Here is a 20,425-nt window from a genome sequence, read left to right on the forward strand (position 1 = left end):
TCATGACCCTGTACCTTAACTTCGTGTTTTCCTTGTGGCATTTTAACTTCATCGTGCTTATTATATTTGACAGCAGGGACAATTGGGAAGGTAGTATGGACTTCTCTTGCTTCTACTGGGACCAGGGGCCTTGCTCGTGCGGATATCCAGTGACATGGCCCTTACCAGTACCATACCTGTTGAGTGAGACACAGCTGCAAGGAGAAGAGTCACCTGTTGTCATGCAGCAACAGATGAAATATATTTGCTTACTAACTGACCCACATCTATTCAGGTATGGCAAGTGGAAGTGAGTGCATGGGCAGGTCTGTACTGTAGATGAAGATGCGATTGCCGTTTGAGAGCTGATGATGGTGAAGAGCAACCCAGATCTCAGTCATCTGAACTGCTCAAGTGTGTATCCAGGATTTGCAATAGGTTGATCACCTCTACCAAAGCTTCTGTTCTGTTGTTCTTAAAGGTGGTAGGGTTAGCAAAGCTAGTTACTTAGCTTTTAGCAAAGCTAGTTACTTAGCTTTGCTCTGTCCTTAGCAATTACAGCCTTCTAATTTTGTTGTGGCTGTATTCACAGTCTGCTCATTAACATAATTAAGTTGCACACACAAACTCCTTAAGAGAATGAGAGTGTAGAGTTGTTCAGGGTTTTGGTGTTTGGTTTGGTTTGGTTTTCTTTAATAACTTTTCGTTTCCTCCATAAAAAATTCAGATATTAGGCTTGGAAAATAAAGCTGACAGGCAACAGAGGGGTTAAGGGGAGAAGAGACAATGGCCAAACCAGATAATAATGTTTTATTCCTTGAATTAACTGTCAAAATCCAGTATTTCTTTTAATTGAGAAAGTGGATTTGTGTAGGTAACCCTTACCTGTGTGTCAGTCAGTAGTTGGAAGCAGATGGAAAAAAAACAGAATGCTTGATGTGACTGGAAGGATGATAAGTGCATGACGTTAATGCATGTACATCTCACCTTTTGAGAATATTCTGTCTCTTGACCTAGTCAGTAGAATATGTGTTGCGTATTTTGGCAGTAATGATTCAACAGATCGTTTCCTGAAGAGAAATGCACTAAATATATTTTGAGCAAGTCCTTACCACAAATGTCACTGAGGAGTAAAATACACTTTGCCTGGGTTTTGGAGGTGGTTTTTTGGTTTTCTTTGTTTTGCACAAATAACCTTTTCAAACTTCGTTGTAATAACAGAATTCCAACATCTTGGTGGTACATAGCCATGTTTTAAAGCCCCCCATTGTCTAATGCTTCTAGAATGGATGGCATTAAGACATGATTATATACCTCCAAGGTATATAATACTTCAATGTTTTATTGTCCTATTATCTACACTTCCTGTACTACCTGCTTTTTATTACCCTATTACAATTTTTATTATTCCTAATGTAAAAACTATACTCCCTTTTCTTAAGCCCCACCAACTGAAGTCTTGAAACACAAGTTCCCAATTTGTGTGCCTTCATTTGTTTTCCAACTATTTTAATCAGAAAGATACTAAATCCAAATCTGATTGTGTATGCAGTCCCATCCTGAAATGCAGTTATCTTTAGCTTAATATCTCCCAAGTATGCATACTGGCATGACTGCTCTGTACTCAAAACTCTTTTTGAAAGCCCTGCCACTTTTTAACACGCTTTAAAATGGTTCTCTGTCAAGACATGCTTTAAAAGCCTTGTTTCATTTTAAGCTAATGAACCTTGAAGTTTCTTTAGATAGCTTGTGGGAATGGAGAAACAAAAAGCATGTTGGATTTGCACAGAGACGCTGTATTCTGGGCTTATGACAAGAGGCACGACTAGGCACATAAGGAGTTGCTGGAAGGAAGAATACAGAAGGAAAACTATGCACTCTCTGTGTAAGGTCGGGGTAGGGAGCACAAAGCTTTTACATCAACTTGTTTTCAGGATTGTGAGAGGTCAAATGCTAAAGCAGGATGGCTCTGTTTATTATCTGTATATTTCATATCACTTTATAGATCACTTGAATAGGCATTTTGCATTTGCTGTAGGTGGCTATAGGTTAGATCAAACAGACAATAAAAATACATTAACCTTAGATTTCTTAAAAAAATAAATTTGATACATGCAGGGAATAACTCTAGCCTGGAGTACAGAAGATGATCTCTTTAGACCTTGCTCCGTCTACCTTTGGTGTTTGTGGGGCTTGGAAAGCAGCGTTTTTCTTTAAAAGCCCAAATTAGATATTTTAAACAATTTCACAGTGTTTTTACGAATACCTTACAGTGAAGTTAACAGTTGCACAGCGGCAAACATTAGAAGAGGGCTTTGCTGTAATGTGATAGGACTGTTTATTCTGACTTCTGTAAAAATTTGGACCAGCACTTCAACTTGGATTAATCAGAGTGTTTTCCTCTCAAATATAAGGGTTCCACTGGCAGTAAAAAATGGTGGTGGTGGTGTTTTGTTTTGTTTTGTTTTTAAAGTGAATTGTATTTGAATTGTATTTAACTTGACTTCTTAAAGCTGACATGCCAGGAGTGCCTTTCTGAAAGCTGTGATATATAACGTAACATCAGTATTTTACTAAAACAAATTCCTCCAGGAATTTGTTTCGCATGTGTTCCAGCATATCTCAATGTTCCATCTCTCTCAAGTAAACCAATACAATGCCAAAATTAAAGAAATCCTGAACATTTGTTGAAAGAGCAGCTACATTAGTCTTCTTAAAGGCAAAAATATTAATTATTTCTCATTGCTTGATTAAAATGTTGCTTCGATCCTCTTCTGATGAATGCTATAAGTCCTGTTACCTGGAGAGCAGAGCTGTGCTAGCAATGTGTTGGGGAAGGACCGCTGAACAACATGGGCTTGAATAAGGGACAGCTACAGCTTTAAAGGCAAATCCACAGTGGATGATGCAAAACACGAAAGAAGGTCATAGAGTAAGAACTGATGATAGTGATAAATTTTTCAGAAACATATTACACTTTCCTGGGTTACCTGGGTTTTGCTTGCTATTACTGTTAATGGTTGGAGCCCTGCAGTTGCATTTCTTTCTTTAAAGTGATACTATGGTCTACTGTGATAATAAGATACAGTGTGATGGGGTGGGCATTCACAGTGTTTTCCTGCTTTGATACATCTGATGATGTAATGTTCAGAGGATTTTTTTCCTCTTTGAGATGGTATATTTTCAAGACCTAGTTGTTGCTAAGTGTAAATTACTGAAAGTTTGTTAATGAGAATACTATCTTATCAGTAATAAATTCTTAGTGGAGGAAGTCTTAAAGGCACAGGATCAGGCTGTCCCCATGTGCCACAAGACAAAACGTCAGGGAAGACAAGCAGCCTGGCTAAACAGGGAGCTCCTGCTGGGACTCAGGAAAAAAAGAAGGGTTTACCACTTACGGAGGAAAGGAAAGGACTCAAGAGGAGTACAGGGATCTCTTTAGATCATGCAGAGAGGAAATTAGAAAGGCAGAACTCCAGCTAGGACTCAGGCTGGCCAGTGTTGTAGGGGACAACAAAAAATGTTTTTACAAATACATCAACAACAAAAAGGGGGCCAAGGACAGTCTCCATCCCTTATTGGATGCTGAGGGAAATACTGCCAACAAGGATGAGGAAAAGGCTGAGGTACTTCATGCCTGCTTTGCCTCAGTCTTTAATAGTCAGACTGGTTACCCCCAGGGTACTTGGCCCCCAAAGCTGGAAGATAGGGAAGAAGACCAAAATAAACCTCCCATAATCCAGGAGGAAGCAGTTAATGACCTGCTGTACCACCTGGACACTTAGAAGTTCATGGGGCCAGGTGGGATCCACCTGAGAGTACTGAGAGAGCTGGTGGAGGAGCTGGCCAAGCCACTCTCCATCATTTATCAGCAGTCCTGGCTAACAGGGAAGGTCTCAGATGACTGGAGAACTGCCAGCATAACACCCATCTATAAGAAGGGCCAGAAGGAGGGTCCCAGGAACTACAGGCCTGTCAACCTGACCTGAGTGTCAGGCAAGGTTATGGAGCGATTCATCTTGACTGCGCTCACCGGGCATGTGAAGGACAACCAGGGGATCAGGCCCAGCCAGCATGGTTTCATGAAAGGCAGGTCCTGCTTGATCAACCTGATCTCCTTCTCTGACCAGGTGACCCACTTAGCAGATGAGGGAAGGGCTGTGGAAGTTGTCTGCCTGGACTGTAGTAAGGCCTTTGACACTGTTCCCCACAGCATTCTCCTGGAGAAACTACCTGCCCATGGTTTGGATGGGTGTACTCTTCGCTGGATAAAGAACTGGTTAAATGGTCGAGCGCAGAGAGTGGTGGTGAAAGGAGTTAAATCCAGCTGGTGGCTTGTCATGAATGGTGTCCCCCAGGGCTCAATTTTGGGTCCAGTCTTGTTTAACATGTTTGTCAATGATCTGGATGAGAGGATTGAGTGTTCCCTCAGTAAGTTTGCGGATGACACCAAGCTAGGTGGGAGTGTTGATCTGTTTGAGGGTCGGAAGGCCTTGCAGAGGGATCTGAACAGACTGGAACGATGGGCAGAGGCCAGTTGTATGAGGTTCAGCAAGGCCAAGTGCCGGGTCCTGCACGTGGGTCGCAACAACCCCACACAATGCTACAGACTTGGGGAAGAGTGGCTGGAAAGCTGCCTGGCAGAAAAGGACCTGGCAGTGTTGGTCGACAGCTGGCTGAACATGAGCCAGCAGTTGTCCAGGTGCCCGAGAAGGCCAATGGCATCCTGACTTGTGTCAGGAACAGTGTGGCCAGCAGGAGTAGGGAAGTGATCGTGCCCCTGTACTCGGCACTGGTGAGGCCACACCTCGAATACTGTGTTCAGTATTGGGCTCCTCACTACAAGAAGGACATGGAGTTGCTGGAGCGTGTCCAGAGAAGGGCAGTGAGGCTGGTGACAGGTCTAGGGAACAAGTCTTACAAGGAACGGCTGAGGAAACTGGGATTGTTTAATCTGGAGAAGAGGAGGCTGAGGGGAGACCTTATTGCTCTCTACAACTCCCTGAAAGGAGGTTGTAGTGAGGCAGGGATTGGTCTCTTCTCCCAGGTACTTAGCGATAGTACAAGAGGCAATGGCCTCAAGTTGCATCAGGGGAGGTTTAGATTGGAAATTAGGAAAAACTTCTTTATTGAAAGAGTGGTCAGGCATTGGAACAGGCTGTCCAGGGAAGTGGTTGAGTCACCATCCCTGGAGGTGTTTGAAAAACATGTAGATGTGGCACTTGAGGACATGGTTTAGTAGACACGGTGTTGATGGGTTGGTGATGACACCAAACTGGGAGGTGTGGTAGATACACCCGAAGGCTGTGCTGCTGTTCAGTGTGACCTGGAGAGGCTGGAAAGTTGGGCAGAGAGGAACCTGATGAGGTTCTACAAAGGCAAATGCAGGGTCCTGCGCCTGGGGAGGAAATGTTGTCTCTTTTTAAAAAGTTGAATCAGTTTTTCGATGGCTGCAACTTCTTGCTATTCACCATAGTTTATTTTGCAAGTATTGTCACATAGTGCAGAGTCGTATTAGTTGTATGACAGAACATACAGAACTGATAAATAAAACAATGCAAGATCTTGGACAACTTTATAGTAGTAAATCTAGATAGGTAACTGAATAAAGTAATTACCTTTTAAGATTTTCTCTTCTACTAGTGTAGAATAGTTGAGCACCTGTTAGAGAACGTTTAGGGAACTGTTGGAGAAATACTTTATTTATGACAGATTTCAAATGAAAGCTTTTGAGTAGTAAGTTAGTCTTCTAGCTCTGTTAGCATTTGGTGTCAGTTGACCATAATTTTGGAGCTGAAGTACAAAAAAAAAAATCTGTGTCTGAATATATTCTTTTATCAGTTTGTCACAAGCTGTGGGAAAATATTCAGTGCATCATTCTTCTGGAAGTACAAAAGGGCAATAGAATACAGAACTGAGCTTGATAAGGTGTAAGATACTTAAAATAAAAATTATCCTGTTTCACAGGAACAGTGGCTTGTGTGGCTTGTGAACCTGATGAGGTTCAACAAAAGCAAATGCAGGGTCCTGCACCTGGGGAGGAACAACCCCATGCATCAGTACAGGCTTGGGGTGGACCTGCTGGAGAGCAGCTGTGTGGAGAGGGACCTGGGTGTCCTGGTGGACAACAGGTTAACCATGAGCCAGCAGTGTGCCCTGCCTGCCAAGAAGGCCAATGGCATTCTGGGGTGCATTAGGAGGAGTGTGGCCAGCAGGTCGAGGGAGGTTCTCCTTCCCCTCTACATTGCCCTAGTGAGGCCTCATTTGGAGTACTGTGTCCAGTTCTGGGCTCCCCAGTTCAAGAAAGATGAAGAGCTACTGGAGAGAGTCCAGCGGAGGGCTACGAGGATGGTGAGGGGACTGGAGCATCTCCCCTACGAGGAAAGGCTGAGGGAGCTGGGCTTGTTCAACCTGAAGAAGAGAAGGCTGCGAGGGAACCTAATAAATGTTTATAAATATCTGAAGGATGGGTGTCAGGAGGATGGGGCCAAGCTCTTTTCAGTGGTGCCCAGCGACAGGACAAGGGGCAATGGGCACAAACTGAAGCACAGGAAGTTCCGTCTGAACATGAGGAAGAACTTCTTCCCTCTGAGGGTGACGGAGCACTGGAACAGGCTGCCCAGGGAGGTGGTGGAGTCTCCTTCTCTGGAGGTATTCAAGATCCGCCTGGACAAGGTCCTGTGCAGCCTGCTGTAGGTGACCCTGCTTCGGCAGGAGGGTTGGACTAGATGACCCACAGAGGTCCCTTCCAACCCCTACCATTCTGTGATTCTGTGATTGGACTTGATGATCTTAGAGGTCTTTTCCAAGCTGTGATTCTAGAATTCTATGCGTAGGCAGTGAAATGGCAAGTAAAGTTAATTGTAGATCAGTATGAAGTAATGTAAGTAACTATATAGCACCTGCACTCTTTGTGTTAATTAATTACAGTACAGATAACACAATCATGTGAAGTAATAAATGTAAGTTTTGGCTGCACCTTAGTATTTGAAATTTTGGTACTCTAGGTGTATCTGAGAGGTAAACAGAACTGAGAAAGCTTCAAGAAGGGTCAAAAGGATTATCAAGCTGTGGACTATCTCCCACCTGAGAATGGAACTGATCTGTCTAGGACTCTTTAACCTAGAAAAAGTACAGCTGAAGTTGAATATGTGTGGTGGGTTGAAGTTTGTTGACCTCCAGGTGGCCACCAGGCTGCTCTAGCACTCCCCCTTCTCAACAGGACAGAAAAGAAAATATGATGAAAAAAAATCATGAGACAAGATAAAGACAGGGAGATCTCTTGGCAATTACCTTCACTGGAAAACAGGGTGGGCTTAGGGAAATTAATTTAATTTAATACCATATAATAACAGAAGGACAGTGAGAAATAAGAACAAATCTTTAAACGCCTTTCCTCCCACCCCTCCCTTCTTCTCAGGCTCAGCTTCACTACTCACTCTTCTTCCTCCCCCTGAGCAGCACAGGAGCATGAGAAGTGGGGGTTGTGGTCAGATCCTAACGCTTCATCTCAGCTGCTCCTCCCTCCTCATGCTCTTCCCCTTCTCCAGCCTGGGGTCCCTCTCACAGGATAGTCCTTCACAATCTTCTTCAACATTGGTCCTTTCCATGGGCCACAGTTCTTCAAAACCTGTCCCACGTGGGTCCCTTCCACAGAGTGCAGTCCTTCAGGAACAGACTGCTCCAGTGTGGGTCCCCACAGGCCATAGGTCCTGCCAGAATACTGTGCTTCTAGCATCTTTTCACAGAAGCCACCCTTGCAGCTCCCCCATTTGCCAAAACTTTGCCATGTAAACCACATACAGTATGACAGAGGTGTATAAAATCAAGGGTGTGTGGAGAAGGCAGGGGGGAAGATTTACTGAGTACAAGAAACAGAAATGAACTTGTTGGATTCAAACTCAGAACAAATGAAGCGTCATGGGTGATAGAGCTCTGAAGCTCCTTACTAAAATGCGTGGAGGATGCAAAACATTTCCATTGCATTAAGGAGAAACCCACCCAAGTATTTGAAAGATACAGTAGGGTAGCATTCAGCTAATGAACTTCTAAGCTAGAGTCCTAACTTTGAAAGGGAGGGAGGGTTTTGTGGAGAAAGTGTCAAATACTCTGGCCCCTCTTTTTACTCGCCTCTTGGCCACTACTTACAAACTTGGTTGTGGGTGGGACACTGCCTGAATGGATCTTTGCTATGAGTCAGTGCAGACAGTTTTCTGTTATAAGGCTAATGGGAAAGAACAGAGGAACAAGAGTTATGTCCTGAAAAATGTTAGGAAGTACATTGTTATGTCCTGTAAATGGGCTGAAAGCAATATGTACATGCAAAATATTTTATGAATTGTGTAAGTTTATATATAACTTTATAACCTGTTTTTAGGGTTTTTTTAAATAGAATCAATAATTCCCAGAGTAGCTGCCAGTAATGAACGCATTTTTCATAATTTCAGTTAACGTGTTTTCAGTCAGTATTTATATAAGAATCAGTGGAAACGTGAAACTAAGTAATGTGGCCTAATGACAAAATTCGTCCCCAAGTTCAGGATTAGTGCAGGCTGTATTGTTAAGGTGTAAATGGTGCATAAACTTTGTACAAAACTGTCAGTGTTGAGGAATTTAATCCTTACACAAACAAAATTTCTTTCTTTTGTACTTGTACCTTGCTTTTTTTTGTAGTCTGACTTCTACCTAGAGGATCCTTAGATTAAACATTGTAGGATGTGTTATGATACGATACTTTTATATATATATATTTTTTTTTTCCAGAAAAACCATCCAAACCCAGCAGTATAAATATTTTGACTAAAATACAACAAATTACAGAGAATAGGGAGTTCAGAAATGATACTGTGATTAATGGTGACTCTTATGCATGCTCAGATAAGGTGCACATTGTTTGTATGTGTATTTACAAATATTCTCAACTCTAGGATTTGCAAATACAACACTGTTTGTCTCTCTCCTCTTTCCCCCTCCCCCAGGCACAGGAGAAAGTGGCAAGAGTACATTCATTAAACAAATGAGGATTATTCATGGATCAGGTTACACAGAAGAAGACAGGAAAGGCTTCACAAAAGTGGTTTACCAAAATATATTTACTGCCATGCAAGCGATGGTCAGAGCCATGGATACTCTCAAGATACCGTACACATCCAAAGAGAATGAGGTAAGCCAGTACAAAGAAAATTGTAGTTTCGGCCCATGAAATTGGAGTTTGTACACAAATTATTTCAGTTATAACCTTCTACAGGCAGAGCCTTAAAACTCTGTATGCCTTGTGGGGAGTTTGTTGCCCCACATCTGATTCTACAGAACAATGGGGAGTTCGTAATGGAAAGAGGAGCAGGGTGAGCGGGAATGGGGTGGAGATGGCTAGGAAGAAACAATTTTCAAAGTTGAGAGCTAGTAATAAGTACCAAACCCCCCCTGTTTTTTTGGAGTCTAAGTTGTAGAGTTAGACTGTGTGTGCCAGGAATATGCGGACAGAGCCTGGCTTATCAGTAGAGCTCCAGAGTGAGGCATTTTGGGTGTGTTGTAGGAAAACATCAAATCTGCTTGATGCTGGTGTGCTTTGAAACATACCGCCTAGAGTCCTTTTATGGATGGCCATATGGCCTTTACGGTGAGGCCAACGGCGTGCTGGCTTGTGTCAGAAGTAGTGTGGCCAGCAGGAGCAGGGAGGTGATTGTGCCCCTGTACTCAGCACTGGTGAGGCCGCACCTGGAGTATTGTGTTCAGTTTTAGGCCCCTCACTTCAAGAAGAACATTGAGTTGCTGGAGCGTGTCAAGAGAAGGGCAGTGAAGCTGGTGAGGGGTCTAGCAAACAAGTCCCATGAGGAGTGGCTGAGGGAACTGGGATTGTTCGATCTGGAGTAGAGAAGACTGAGCAGGGACCTTATTGCTCTCTACAGCTACCTGAAAGGAGGTTGTAGTGAGGCAGGGGGTGGTCTCGTTTCCCAACTAACTAATGGTAGGATGAGAGGCAGTGGCCTCAAGTTGTGTCAGAGAAGGTTTAGATTGGATATTAGGAAAAATTTCTTTACTGAAAGAGTGGTCAGGCATTGGAACAGGCTGTCCAGGGAAGTGGTTGAGTCACCATCCCTGGAGGTGTTTGAAAAACATGTAGATGTGGCACTTCGGGACATGGTTTAGTAGGCATGGTGGTGTTGGTTTGACAGTTGGACTTGATGATCTTAGAGGTCTTTTACAACCTTAATGATTCCATGATTCTATGGATTTGGTAGCAACCTTTATGTACTTAAATAACTTGAAAATGTGGAATGTCTTCTCCAACCCTTTTTTTAGTTTCAATGTATGTTATTCAATTACATGTTTAGTTTCAGTGCTTATAATTATAGAACTATATATTAAAAAAAGTCTGCTTCAGTTAAATCAGTTACATCTTTTGCATCCATCCATTGCGTCAGTTGTTCCAGTATCATGAAGAATATATAAACAAATTACTGTGTCATATTTAAGTTAAGAGAGATTTCCAGTTGGCTAAATTTTAGTGTTAAGATAGGGAAGAGCATTTAGGAAGTACTGGGGCCGGTGCTGTTTAATATCTTTGTTGGCGACATGGACAGTGGAACTGAGTGCACCCTCAGCAAGTTTGCCAACGACATCAAGCTGTGTGGTGTGGTTGACACGCTGGAGGGAAGGGATGTCATTCAGAGGGACCTAGACACGCTGGAGAAGTGGGCGTGTGTGAACCGCATGAAGTTCGACAAGGCCAAGTGCAAGGTCCTGCAAGTGGGTCGGGGCAATCACAAACACAAGTACAGGCTGGGCTGGGAGTGACTCGAGAGCAGCCCTGAGGAGAAGGACTTGGGAATACTGGTGGATGAGAAGCTCAACATGAGCCAGCAATGTGTGCATGCAGCCCAGAAAGCCAACCGTATCCTGGGCTGCATCAAGAGAAATGTGGGCAGCAGGTCGAGGGAGGTGATTCTGCCCCTTTGCTCCGCTCTTGTGAGACCCCACCTGGAGTGCTGCGTCCAGCTCTGGAGCCCCCAACATAAGAAGGACATGGATGTGTTGGAGCGGATCCAGAAGAGGGCCACGAAGATGATCAGAGGGCTGGAGTACCTCTCCTACGAGGACAGGCTAAGAGAGTTGGGGTGGTTCAGCCTGGAGAAGAGAAGGCTCTGGGGTGACCTTCTAGCAGCCTTCCAGTACCTGAAGGGGGCCTGCAGGGAGGATGGAGAGGGGCTTTTCACAAGGGTGTGTAGTAATAGAACAAAGGGGAATGGCTGTAAACTAAAAGAGGGCAGATTTAGATTAGATATTAGGAAGAAATTCTTCACCATGAGGGTGGTGAGGCACTAGAACAGGTTGCCCAGAGAAGCTGTGGATGCCTCCTCCCTGAAGTGTTCAAGGCCAGGCTGGATGGGGCTCTGAGCAACCTGGTCTCATGGAAGATGTCCCTGCTCATGGCAGGGGGGTTGGAACCAGATGATCTTTAAGGTCCCTTCCAACCCTTACCATTCTAGGATTCTATGATTCTATGAAGTATCAAGACAGAAAAAATTAGAATTTATGGGTTTCTTAACAGAAGTACTATATGAAGGAAATACACTTGTTAGCCTACATTTCATTCAAAAAATATGACTGCGTATGAAAAATATGACAAACAGAATTACGATCAGATTTTTTATTATGTAAATTGGTTTGTGTAATTTATTCTCCTTTAGGATTATAGAGAAGTAGGATAGAAAATGTTTAAAATAAAGAGCTCAGAAATTAAAATTATTTTATTTTTTATCACAAAAGAACAGTTGGTGTCAGAAAAACAGACTTCAGAGAGCTGAATTATTAGGGTAATTCTTTCTTACATAAGAAGAGTATTCTGAGGGTTAATAAGTCATTTTTTGTAAAACGCCTTTAGATGCTTAAGAAGGCAGCAGTTACAGAAACAGCGAATGTGACTGTGAATATACTTCATCCTAATTTGAATGTGTATATTTTGATGAAAAATCATGATAATCAGAATGTATTTGACGAAAGACATTTTTACTGCCTCTTACTGAGGTTTATTTTTTTTTTTTTCCTTTTCCTTTTCTTCCCATTAAGAACAAAATACGAAGACTTAATAAACAGCAAAGTTTTTCTTGTTCTGGGCTCGGAGAGCTGAGCTGGATACATTCCCGTAACACACTATTCTGGCTAAATTGTGTGCTTGATGATAGCTGTGCTGCCAGTATCTTCAGATTCAGAAGATTATAATGCTATGTTGTTGGAGGCAGAATATGCTCATGTGCTTCTTTATTAAAGTTAACAAAGTGCTGAGCGATAAAAACACAGTTTGGCAAGCTCAGCTTTGGTGGCATTTAGAAAGCAAAGTCATTTTTGCTTACACACGGAGAAACTCTTGAGGGACAACTTGAAAATAACCACACGTCACTCCAGTCACTTTGCAGGAGACAACTGCATTTTAATCTTTCATTTAGGTGATGAATGCTAATGCAGAACACTATATATCTTGTAATTGCCTTTCATTAAAGGATCTTAAGCTTGTAATGAAAAACAGTTGACAACAACAGTGATAAACAGAGGAGTTGTGATTCTGTTGTCAGAATTGCATTGCAAGGGTGCGTCCAGTGACTGTACAGAAATTGTCCAGTGTACTCCTCCACATTTTAGTATATCCATCTATCCATCTTCTCCGTGGCATGCTGCCTTTTCCCTGAAAAATTTGTTTCCTTCTGACCTTGTTATTCAGTTTTGTTTGTTGGTTTGTTTGTTTTTCTTGTATCCAGTTTGTGCTTTAACCAGGTCAGGTTTTCTTCTCTGTGGGCCCTGGAATTCACTGGCTGCTGAATATCTTCATTTAATGTTTTTGTGCTGGTGAACAGATTGTTCTGCACCAAGTTTCTCTTCCGTGTAAGTGTGACCTGTGAAAATCCATAACTTGTATGTGGACAGAATGTCCAAAAAGGCCTCTTAATCCTCTTAACTTTTGCAAATAGAAGGTGTTGAAAGAGGTTTCTTGTTGCTGTTGTCAACTGCAAGTATTTAAGTAAATGATTTGACTTTCTGTAGATGCTGCATTGAGATGGGAAGGCGTTTTTGCTTTGTATTAGTTTGAAGTTGCTTGGATGAAGTGCTGAACCTGTATAGTCATGCTTGACCTTTAACTTTAACCGAGCCAGCAATTGTTATCCTAATTTCCAGTGGTGTGACATTGGGATACTTTGTCTCATCCTCAGTTTGAAGTTGGAAGGTATCATAGCATGGTTTTGGTATATTTTAAGCATAAATCCTGCAGATGTTTAGGAACCTAATACTTCAAGGAATTATTGTAGTACTATCTAAACCCACAGTTTTGGAATAGATTGCTTGATCAACTTAAAGCCAAAGTGTAGGAAAAGAAAACTTCAAACAGGAGGAGGAAGAAATCAGGTGATGCTGTGGGAAGTGAAAATACAGCATTCCATTTGTAAGTATACATCGATCTTAAAAGGCAGATTTTAAAATATTTCTTAGTCGCTTGACTGTGCCGGTCAGTCACATCTTGCTGGATTACTACTACTGGATGTTTTTTTGCTTTGGTTTGTGGTTCTTTGGGGTTTTTTTCCTTTCTTTTAGTGAAATGCTATGTTTCAGTTCTGTGTATTTTCATTTTGCTTTTGGTCTTTTGCACTATGGGAGACAGTTTAGCTTACCAGAAACGGAGTTAACCTTTCCAATTCTTTCAACTAATTGTAACTGCCTTTCGGATGTTTTAGGAAAAAAAACATGTGAAAAACCCTATAACTGGAGCAGTATCACAAGCAGAAGAGGAGAAAGGAGAAAAAAGAAAGTTTTAAAAAGCATATAAATTTAAGGTTTCTGGCAGAGAAGTGAAGGATGGGAAAAAGACTGTGTGTATGTATTGGATTTTTGAGAAAGTTTGGGCTGGACTGACATTTTTGAATATCTAAACTGAGTTGCAGTTGTGAGAGTGGTGATTTTTAATTTCTTAGGTCTCCTGATCTGCAGGGTAGGTGTGTAGTTTCTTCTTTAGAAGGAACATGGTTTCTCTTAAAATACTAGCAAATGCACCCATACTTTAAATTCAGTTGGTTTTAAGAAAAGTAAATTCTGGTGGATAATGGTTAGAAAAGCTGAAAGTTTTCTGACCAATACTAGGGCCTGTATTTTCATAAATATAAAAGTTTGGCAAGAGGTACACCAGTAGATATACCAAAATCGGGTATTTCTCAGACTTCATGTTTTGTTACACTTTTTCCAGAAAATGTCCTATCTGTATCTTCTGGAATTCATTGCAACATTTTCTCTTGCATGGCCTTTCATCTAAAATGTTGTAATTTTATAGTTACTATTTCTGTGCAGCATTTAACGTAACACACACAAGTACACAAGCACACAGCATGTAAGTAACCTGGCTTGATTTTGTGTATTGTGAATGATTGTGCAGAAGCCCTTCAGACAGCAGTGAATTCATTGTGCCTAGTTCTCCTCTTACTTCACAATGTTATAAATCTTACTGGCATACATAATACATATAGGTAAGAATTGATCTGATAATGAAAAGGAAGGACAGTGGTGATACAGAATAAATAATGATGTAGAACTTGTAAGTGAAGACTCCAGACTTATTTTTGTGCTTTTCAGTGAAGGATTGCATATAAGGGCAAATGCTAAAAGGATATGTACAAGTGGTTAAGATTTTTTGGCTTTTCAGAGCAGACTTTAATGTTGTACAGACCAATTATCCTTTCTGTTCCCCATACTCCTTCCTTCATAACAACTGGATAATTCCATTGCCGCCTTTGTGGCTGTGAAAGCATTATTTATTGGCAATTGAAACCAAGGGAACCTTGGCAAACAAGTCTGCTAATGGTACAGAAGATGGAGCAGTGTCCAGTTATTCTCTGCGCTGTGGGTTGGAGAGAGAAAAAGTGGCAAAACTTTGCTACAGAGGCTGAAACAAGGTCACTGTACAAAGGCTGCTGTGGCTGAGTATGTTTCTTACCCGGCTTCTCTGTCAGAACTTGCTGCTTCTTCATCAGAGTCAGGATGGAAGCGTACACCTCTGGTTCCATCACCCAAGTTCAGTCTGGCAAGTTCACGTCTTAGCTGTCACAATAAAATCAGCCAGAGTTGATCTCTCAGAGTGCTTGATCAGCAGAATGAGGAAAAAATTTCAATCAGAAAGCAACAATAAATTGTCATTTTTTAATGACAGATTTGTCAAAAACTCTAAGAAAATAGCATTTCAAACAACACAGAAGTCTGTATTTTCAGATTTGGCATGAGAAGCCAGAGGTTGAATCGGTCCTGAGAGGAAGATACTTGAAAATGTGTGTTGCAGTTGGAGGCTATTGATAACCTGCACACAACTGGCTGTGTAAAAGACACATTCTCTGTGTGAAAGGCTATGTGACTGTTTTTGCTGACACCTCTTTCCAGTACATGAAGTTTTCTTGTGCCTTCTTCCTTGCATACTTTGCTTTTTATTAAGATAGAAATGAGTGAGTGCTTATAGTTGAAAACTCGTAATTCTTAGAAGGCAGACATGCTATTTTATAGAAGCATTTACTGCAGTATGGGACTAACTCCTTACAATGGAAGATCTGAGGATTTTTTTTTTGATGGAAAGTTTAATGGGTATTTTTCTAAATGGAAACTGGCAAATTTCTATGTTGCTGCAATGAAATCTCGTAATGAACAAGAAGACAAATAAATTAATGGCAGATGAAAAGATCAATTAGTAGTATCTCAGCCAAAAATCACTTAAATCAGCATCTGCTGTCCTGTTAAAAATGAAAAAGCCACTTCAGAAAGAGAAGCAGCTAGAAAACTCCTCTACGCCTGCTCTTCCCTTAGTCCTAAAGCCTGTGACACATTTTGTGGGTTTATGATCTGCCAACAGAGTTATTCTTTGGAACGAGTTTGCCACAATGAAGAAGTGTTTTTAGTGTTAGGCTATTTCGTAGGAAACAGCATGGTGCCATTTTTTTACCTTTTTTTTTTTTTCTTTACACATATTGAAACATGATGCATATTGTTCTTTTCATGAATTTAACTTGTATATTCTTACACTGTATGAAGTGGTTCTCAGGACCATCGTATTGAAGCTGATCAGCAACCCTGTGCGTCTGACTGTCTTTCTTGGAAGGATACAGAGCGGGTTTGGGCGCAGAATATGCTGTTCTGTTACTGGATGTCTCTTTGTATGCTCTCAGTTGTTTTTTCTTGCAAACCATTTCCACATCTCCATGTTTGACGGGAGATTCATTTAGAGACATGGAGAAGTGCCTGCTGCTGTCTGGAGGCTGCACTCTCAGCGCAGCAAGGAGACTCCCCTAGTCTAGTGAGGTTGACGGTGTTACAGTTTTGCAAGGGCTGGACAACTCTGAGTAGGTGTTAATGCTCAGTAGCTGTCAAGTAGGGTCTATGAAGGTCCTGTTTGCTTGTGTAAAGTAACAGTAAATTAAGGCCAGATGGATTTTTGCGTGCAAACCTTGTTCACACTGCTTCATCAAGTTGCAATGCTCACTCACTGTGAGTTTAGCTTTCCTGAGAAGAGGAGTGTGTGTGGTAACAGCGGGGGAAAAAAAGCTGGGGGTGCACAGATCAGCAGCTCATGACAGGAAAGGGAAGCTTGGAACAAACATCTGTACCTTTTAAACTAAAGAACTTTCTTTCTGTCACTTGATTCTCACCACCTTTATTGAAAATCTGCAGTAGTATAGAATACGTCATATTTGGATGCAAGATCCTGAATGAATTTTTTTCAATTCTTGCTGTACAGCGAAAAATCCTATTTCTTAGGATAAAGGAGGAGTATATTTGATACACATATTTACTCACTAAATTAGTGTGACATTAAAGAGTATATCTCATGTTTTTGAGGTATTTATAGATTGCTACTTAAAAACTGAGGTGAAAAGCTGGCTACTCTGCCCTTAGGCTAGAGTGTGTAACAAACTTCAAAGCAGCAACAGAATAAATTGACTATAGACAATTCACATGAAACAGGAAAAGGAGGAGGATGTAAAAAGCTGTAGTAACATATGTAACTATTTATGGGCTTTAAGGAACTGACTTCAGCTAAGATTTCTTCTCTTCCCTCTGAGATACTCCTTTGAACAGGTTTGATAAAGCAACGTCTTGTGCTAGAAATTCAGAAGAAAATTCATTCTTATTTGGGAATTAGAATTGTTCTTTTTCCACTTGGTTATTTGGCTCCTTAAATCTACAGGTCTATCCCACTGAATCCCTCTCTAGATTTTGTTCTCCATCTTAAAACATATGTTCATCTACATGGGCAGATACACCATTCTAAAGGAGGTCAGTATTAATTTGTCCAGGAGTCTCTGTTTGAAGCTGAGACTGCATGGTATGCAGTACAATATAAAACATAGAATAGCTGTGATGGTTTCTTTCTTGTTCCTGCCGTGTTTTCATATGTGTTTGTGCTGGTGGTATTTCTTGGTTTTCCCTCATATCTCTCAGTCATTAACAAAAATCAATCTTAGCTTTCTAAACAAGTCTGAAATTTCTAGTACTTTAAAGAATATTTCTAATTTGCAGTAGTTTCTGAAAATGCTGACTGAAACATCTTGTGAAAATTCTTGGGAATTGGCAAGTACTCTTTTAAAACAGAAATCTAAGCGTGTCCAGGGAAACTGAAAAGACAGTGTAAGTAATAGTATGGATTGTTCAGTTGAATAGAGTGTAACAAATTGATTGTATCAATCAATTTTCTTCATCAACGACCTGGATGAAGAGTTAGAATGTACCCTCAGCAAGTTTGCTGACGACACCAAACTGGGAGTTGTGGTAGATACACCGGAAGGCTGTGCTGCCATTCAGCATGACCTGGATAGGCTGGAAAGCTGGGCAGAGAGGAACCTGATGAGGTTCAACAAGGGCAAGTGCAGAGTCCTGCACCTGGGGAGGAACAACCTCATGCACCAGTACAGGCTTGGGGTGGACCTGCTGGAGAGCAGCTCTGCGGAGAGGGACCTGGGTGTCCTGGTGGACGACAGGTTAACCATGAGCCAGCAGTGTGCCCTGCCTGCCAAGAAAGCCAATGGGATCCTGGGGTGCATCAAGAAGAGTGTGGCCAGCAGGACAAGGGAGGTTCTCCTTCCCCTCTACACTGCCCTGGTGAGGCCTCATCTAGAGTACTCTGTCCAGTTCTGGGCTCCCCAGTTCAAGAAGGATGAAGAGCTACTGGAGAGAGTCCAGCGGAGGGCTACAAGGATGGTGAGGGGACTGGAGCATCTCCCCTACGAGGAGAGGTTGAGGGAACTGGGCTTGTTCAGCCTGAAGAAGAGAAGGCTGCAAGGGGACCTTATAAATGCCTACAAATATCTGAAGGGTGGGTGTCAGGAGGATGGGGCCAAGCTCTTTTCAGTGGTGCCCAGTGACAGGACAAGGGGCAATGGGCACAAACTGAGGCACAGGAAGTTCCGTCTGAACATGAGGAAGAACTTCTTCCCTCTGAGGGTGACGGAGCACTGGAACAGGCTGCCCAGGGAGGTTGTGGAGTCTCCTTCTCTGGAGATATTCAAGACCCGCCTGGACAAGATCCTGTGCAGCCTACTGTAGGTGACCCTGCTTCGGCAGGGGGGTTGGACTAGATGACCCACAGAGGTCCCTTCCAACCCCTACTATTCTGTGATTCTGTGATTCTGTATGAACTGATGAGTAATGGCCAACACCCTAAAAGGACACCTGAAAACTGCATGCATTGCCAAAACTCTTCTGAGAAAGGAGCTCCAGTAACATAAGCCATTAATGGCGTTGATGGCAGTATTAAAAAAGCACTCACACTACTTATTTGTCCACATCGTTGCAGCAAAAATGCTCTGACCATCTTGCAAGCCTTCTGCCACGTATGCTAGATGGCAGCTACCCTGGCCGAATATCCCATAAATACTTGCCTTTACACACCAGTGTCTGACCTGTTTCAGCGCTTCAGGTACGTGTTGAAACCACATGCGCTGCCATGAGCTAAAGCCGGTCTCTGGGAAAAAGTTGGATGGGATGGGCAGCTGATGGCTAATGGAATAAAAGATAATAGTCAGAAAAAGAGGAAGGTTTCTTAACTCCAGATGACCTCCAGAGGTCTCTTCCAACCTCGACTATTCTGTGATTCTGTGACCTCTACAGGGATGGTGATGGACGGGCCGGGGAGAGGGCATGGCCCTCAGGACAGCGTGGGAAGAGGTAGTCTGGAAGGTAAGTAGTGAAAAAGAGCTCCAGAGGGGATCTACAGCTTTAGTGAGTTTTGTTAGCAGATACCTGAGAGGACCATTTGGTATTTGCAGAGCTGAGCTCCATAGCTGTGAGCCACAAAATTGTGTGTCCTTTGTTAATAAAGTGTGTGGCAAAGCCAGGAATATCTAGCATGGAGTTTGTTAGACTTAAAGAGACCTGTGAAGATATCTACCATAATACTAGACTTTTCTGCTTGATTTTTGTTTTTTTTAAATTTTGCTTCTACTTAAAGGGACAGTTGTTGCCTGATGAGCAGAAGCAAGAAGGTAATTATGCAGGGTTATAGACACTGTGTGTGTCACAAAAAGAAAGTTGTTAGAGGTAAAAACCTGTTTCTGCTTTAGTAGTAGAAAAATTTAGTTGTTAGTAGAAAGACTAGACTGACAAGTCTTTGTTATCTCCTCTTTTCTCCCAAGTCAAGAAAAGTAGAAAAACTGAGGGATTTTTCAAGGATAACTTCTGTGACTACAGGCAATGTTAAAGTATTCTTGTACAAAAGGAAATGGTTGGGATAAGGGATCAGAAGGCAGTTGGGGAGGCTCAAGATAGATGTGTAGGAAACCCAAAGAGAACAGGGGACAAAGAATGAACTAGAAAGAGGAGCAGGAATTCTAAAAGCAAATAAAGCTTAATATTGTATAAGTTAATATTTTTTCCTAGTTGTCCTTTGTTAAATTCCTGAGTGTCTCCTTTTCCTTTTGATGCTAGATATGTGCTTGTAATTCCTCTGCTCTGCTGGCTTCTGCTCTATGTTCCTGCTAGGAAAAAATTTAATTAAATACATGGAACATATCATACAATGTGCTGAATTGCAAGAGATAACATTTCTTAAAAGTATCTCACAAGCTGACTACTATTTTTCTGTTATACCATGCAAATACGCCCCAAAAGTACTTGGCACAAAGATGCATTATAGAATAACATAATAGATTAGAGAGATGGTACTGTGATTATCTGGTCTGATTTGATGCACAATGCAGACTGTAGGACTTTCTTGCATTCCAGCTTGGCTGTTTTTCTAAAAGTTATGCTCCAATTCAAAATAAAATAAGAATCACTGTAATAGTAAATTCACTTCAATTCTTGGTAAAGTATTCCAGTGATAGGTTACTCTCACAGGAGTGGATGGACAAGGGTCCTTGTTCTGTTCTCTGCCAAGCTTCCACTTTTGGCATGTGGATGTTATTATGTATTTGCTGATTATCTTGGAAAG

General features: G+C 41.9%; 1 protein-coding gene across 2 annotated transcripts in view; it reads left to right on the forward strand.

Annotated features, from left to right (window-relative positions):
- LOC104333383 (guanine nucleotide-binding protein subunit alpha-14) overlaps positions 1–20,425 on the forward strand; it is an 88,051-nt gene that overhangs the window by 28,850 nt on the left and 38,776 nt on the right. For both annotated transcript variants that reach the window (XM_075410890.1, XM_075410891.1), the window contains exon 2: positions 8,958–9,142. In XM_075410890.1, coding sequence (XP_075267005.1) covers positions 8,958–9,142 — 185 coding nt within the window. The remainder of the gene's footprint in view (positions 1–8,957; positions 9,143–20,425) is intronic.

This window comes from Opisthocomus hoazin, chromosome Z (genome assembly GCF_030867145.1).
Source record: "Opisthocomus hoazin isolate bOpiHoa1 chromosome Z, bOpiHoa1.hap1, whole genome shotgun sequence".
Classification (NCBI taxonomy): Eukaryota; Metazoa; Chordata; class Aves; order Opisthocomiformes; family Opisthocomidae; genus Opisthocomus; species Opisthocomus hoazin.